Source organism: Melanerpes formicivorus, unplaced genomic scaffold, assembly GCF_026170545.1.
Source record: "Melanerpes formicivorus ecotype bairdi unplaced genomic scaffold, bMelFor1.0.p_v2 SCAF_8, whole genome shotgun sequence".
NCBI lineage: Eukaryota > Metazoa > Chordata > Aves > Piciformes > Picidae > Melanerpes > Melanerpes formicivorus.
The window spans coordinates 10,275,421-10,280,243 of record NW_027142360.1 but is presented as its reverse complement, the minus strand read 5'-3'; the positions used below and the strand labels follow the sequence as shown (position 1 = coordinate 10,280,243).

At 53.6% G+C, this 4,823-nt stretch overlaps 1 protein-coding gene across 1 annotated transcript; it reads right to left on the bottom strand.

Annotated features, from left to right (window-relative positions):
• Positions 1-937: 937 nt before the first annotated feature.
• PTMS (parathymosin) lies at positions 938-4,609 on the bottom strand. Its single transcript, XM_068142036.1, has 5 exons — positions 4,201-4,609; positions 3,522-3,593; positions 2,283-2,358; positions 2,085-2,149; positions 938-1,540 (listed from the first exon to the last, which is right to left on the bottom strand). Exons 1-5 carry the CDS (start codon positions 4,246-4,248, stop codon positions 1,490-1,492), a joined length of 312 nt encoding a protein of 103 aa, XP_067998137.1. The 5' UTR covers positions 4,249-4,609; the 3' UTR covers positions 938-1,489.
• Between the last annotated feature and the right edge of the window lie 214 nt (positions 4,610-4,823).

The following is a 4,823-nucleotide window of genomic DNA, read 5'->3' as shown; positions in this document are numbered from 1 at the left end:
AAGAAGGCTGCAGAGGGACTGTTTGCAAAGGCCTGCAGGGATAGGATGCGAGGCAATGGTTTGAATTACACAATTACAGAATACACACAATTAACCAGGTTGGAAAAGACCTTCAAGATCATCAAGTCCAACCTATCACCCCACACCATCTAATCAACTAAACCATGGCTCCAATGAGAAGTGCAGATTTAGATTGGAGGTTAGAACAAGTTCTGTACCCTGAGGCTGCTGAACACTGCAGCAGGTTGCCCAGGGAGGTACTTGATGCCCCTGGAGATCCTCAAGGTCAGGCTGGACAAGGCTGTGAGCAAGCTGCTCTAGTGGAGGACGTCCCTGCCGCCTGCAGGGGGGTTGGCCTGGATGACCTTTGGAGGTCCCTTCCAACCCAAACCCTTCAGCGTACAGGCCCAAGAGCGCACACCAAGCTGCTTTGAACTCTTTTTTAAACACTTTTTATTTACAGTGGCAGTTGCAAACAATATATATATTTATCTCCATGGTCCTCGTGGTGGCTGTGCCATAGAAAACGCTGTGGCTGGACTGCCCTTTCCTTTATAAAAAACGCTCACAAGAAAAAGCCAAAGGGGGGGAGGGGGGGAAAAAAAAAAACCACCAGAAAGGATGGAAATTCACAAGTTTGGTCCCAAATTGTTTCTCTTGATTTGTTGGTTTTGGTGTTGGTTTTTTGTTTTGTTTTTTTTTAAAAAGCTGCCAAATTAAAACAACCCAACAGCAACCAAGCCACCAGGAACTCTGCTGCTCAGCTGAAATTCCTGCACAGAAACACCCATTATCTCCTGGGAAATGCACGAGGGCCAGCTTGCTGTCATAGAAATGGGGGGGGGGGGGAGGGGGAAACCCCACACAGCTGAAAATAAATTCTGTCTCCATGTGGAACAGAACCAGCATTTGCTTGGAAGATTTTTTTTTGTGTGTGTGTGTGTCTCTCTCTCTCTCTCAGGGTTGAGTGGAAAAGCAGCCGAGAGGAGGCCCAGGGTTAGGAAAGCGCAGCAGGAAATCTGTGCCCGTGACCCCCTGGGCTCCAGGAGGGTATCTGACAAGAGGTCTGGGGAGCAGAAGATGTCAACAATCTGTTATATGGGTGACAAAAATTAAAAGAAACAACAACAATTTAAAAAAAAAAACAAAACCAAAAAAGCAGATGAGCAAAAAGGGAAGGAGAGGTGCTGGCCACGAGAGGCCTGGCACAGGGAGCTGGCATGGTGACATTCCAGGCCCCAGGAAATGAGATTTTCGAGGGAAGAGTAGGGCACAGCTGAAGGGATGTGGGGGACTGGAATAATTTCAGCTGGGGATTGTCACAGATGGGCTCAGTCTTCAGGTGAGAAGCAAATGCTGTCTTCCCTGCTGGAGAGCAGATCTAATCTTCCCTCATCTGAGACTGTGTGAAGCCAGAGACTAAGGGACAGTGCAAGCAGAGGCTGGAATGGAGGAGATGGACGGAACAGAAGAGATGGTAGGGGGGCACTCAAGCTGAAGATCCATTTTCTGTCTTCTGTCTCTTTGGATCCACTTCATCCTACACAGGGCACAGGCAGGAAGAAGGAGTCACCAAACAGCCATCAAGGTACAGAATTGCTCCACAAGATGCCTGCTGCTGTGCCACATGGCCCACCCTGAAACCCAACTGCTCTATCTGCAGCCACCCTTCAGATGGGGACAGTCCCACCTGCAGGGATCCCCACGCTGTCCCTTTCAGGAGGAGAAGCCCAGGTTCACATCACTTCAGACAGAGCCTGATAGCCACCCTTTCAATTCACATTCTGGCCTAAAGCCCAGAAGCTATAAGGGTTTCAGGGGTCATGGCCCAGCAGAACCCCAAGCACCCTGGCTCTCACTCAGTGCTGGGATCATCAATGGAAGGACCTGCACCCCACAATAATCTATAGGGCTGTACTATCCCCTTTGCCACATGAGAGCTGTTTACCCAGCTGCTGCTGAAGCAATGAGAGCTGAGGCCAATCTGAGATGCTCCAGCAGCAGCATCCATATGGATTTGATCAGCACATGGCAGGTAACATCGATCCCTCTCTCCCTGGCATTACTCTCACACTCCAACTCACCTCTTCCTTCTCTGCAGATCGTTTCTCTGCATGACCATCCTGCTCTTGCCCATTCTCATCTCCTTCTAAGAACAAGGAAGAGAGGAAATCACAGGTTAGTTGAAGCAGCATTTAAGAGAAGGTCAACTCACAGAGGACTTGGAGAGGAATTCCCCTCCATGATCAGCCTGATTCCTCCCATTCTCTCTATATTATTACCTTCTTCATCACCACCTTCATCATCCACATCATCAGGACTGTCTTCCTCAGCCTCTTCAGCTCCATTTTCATCCTCCTGAATGAAACAAATTGGTCAGAGGAGAAATTGGCTGGATGCCATTTCCATGTGCAAGTACAAAATCTCCACAGCTCCAGCCACTTCAGGACCCAGTCTCAGATGTGCATTGTGACCTCTGCACTCTTACTCAGGCACTGTAATTCCCACCACCCTATCTGAAACCCTCCTCCCAACAGCCCTTCTTTACTAATCCAACCCTTCTAGTTCCTCCCCACCACTATTAACCTCCCTAATTTCCACAAGCTTACATCCAAGCTGCTGCCATCCATCAGAATATCTCTCTGCTTACAGGCTGATGACAGCCTATGCTCGTAGCACATCTGCTTCCCAATCCCTCCTGACCTTCATCAGGCTCTTGTGCCTTTTCTCAGTGTTCCTTCCCCACCTTTTCCATTTCATTTTCCTCATCAACTCATAGAATTGTTTTGTTTGGAACAGACCAAGTCCAATCTGTATTAACTCTGCTGAGCCTGGCGCTAAACCATGTCCTTCAGCACCACATCTCTGCATCTTCTAAGCACTTCCAGGCATGGGGATTCAATCACCTGTTTGGGGAGCCTGTTCCAGTCTCTCTCCCTTTCAGTCAAGAAGTTTCTTCTGATATCCAACCTAACTTCCCCTGGTGCAACTTGAAGCCTTCATTTCCTTTCATCCTATTACTTGCTATTAGGAAAAAGAAACCAACCCCCACTTCCCTCCAGCCTCCTTTCAGGGAGTTGTAGAGAGCCAGATGATCTCCCTCAGCCTCCTCTTCTCCAGACTGGACACCTCCAGTTCTCTCAGCTGCTCCTCACCAGACCTGTTTTCCAAACCCTTCACTGTTGCCCTTCTCTGGACTGGGTCCAGCACCTGAAGATACTTCAGTGGGTGTAAGGACCACATCTCCTGGGCCACCTTTCTCCTAATTCCTACTTGCTCTTGGCTCCATTCCCTTCCTTGTCCTTTTTTGCCATGGTGACTATGCCAAGTCTTTCCGGGCTCATTCTCCACAGTTATTCTATAGATTGCTCTTTATTTGTCCCTTTCCCTTGGCCTGCCTCTTTAACCTCCTGTTTTCCTCCTAACCTCCGGTTCCCCTTTCACACTCCTTTCCCACACAGAGCCAGGCTAACCAAAACCCCCTCTCCACCGCCTCGGAATGTCCCTCAGAGGGGCCTCACCTCCACTATCTCCTTCTTCTTTTCTTTGAGGACCGTTTTCTCCTCAACTTTAGCCTTCTTTTCTTTCACTTCCTGTATGCACGATCAGAAAAACAAACACACACAAAACCGTAACAAAACATCCCAGCGACCAGCGGCGAGGCAAGAGGCTGACGCTTAAACAAAGAGGGTTTAGCGGAGACGCGGAACAGGAGGGAGAAAACACGTCAGGCTTTATTAAAGCTGCCCGCCCTGACAAAGAGCGAGCGGCGAAAACGCGCCCCGGCTACTTGCGCCCCGCACACACGTGGAAACCAAAAGTACGGCAGAGTTTACCGCTTTTAAAGCGAGACCCTTGTCGGTAGGATCGAGGCGTTTCCGGCCCCCCCTCCCCCCGCGGGACAGTGGCTGAAGTGCCCACACAACTCTCCGCCCTCCCGGGGGCCCCGCCGCGCCGAACCACCGCTGTCCTAACGGCTCGGCCGCCTCCCGTCCTAAGGCGGCGGAGCCCATCCCCGACCCGCCTCGAGTCGAACCCAGCCGGCCCCCGCCAACGGCGGCGCCCCCCGCCGGCCCGGGCAAACCTCAGCCGCCGCCGTGGAGCGAGCGGGGCCGCTGCCCTCCTCCGCTCTCCCCCAAGCCTTATCGGGAGCGGGCCGGCTGCCGGGATTTTGGCGGGGAGGCGTGTGCGGGGTCTCACCTTAGCGCTCAGCTCTGCCGGCGCCTCCTCGGCGCATTTTTCCGACATCCTGGCGCTGCTAGCGAAGAGGCCGGCGGGAAGCGTGCGGGAAAGGCGAGAGGGCGACGATCTGTGTGTAGAGGGGAAGCCGTCAGCGAGGAAGCGCAAAGTCCCAGCGATCCACAGGCGATGGGCTCTCGCTCCGGGGGCTAAAGTACCAGGGTCTCCCGCGGTGGGTGGGGGGAGATGCCGGAGAAGGGGATTTATACACCGCCCGGTGACGAGGAAGGAGGGACCTGGGGAGGGAGGGGAGAGGGAGGGGAGAGGGCCGCGCCACTAGGAGCGCGGCGGCTAGAACAATGTGCGCTCGGCAGGAGCCGCCGGCAGCGGGGTTTCACCGCAGCCCCCGCCTCCTCCGTCGAGGCTAGCCGTGGGCGCGAAGCACGAAAGGTCCACTCCACACCTTGCGGCGAGCCGCGGGGAAGCCAAAAGCCTCCGCCCGCTGCCCCTGCAAGCGCGGGGGAGGCGTGTTGTAAGGACCAGACACTACTTTGGCTGGGATCATGCGACCTTCCCGCCTGGAATTTTCCACTCCCGCTGGAAGCGCGACCGGCGCTGGGTCTGTTCCCGCCCCTCGCCGACGG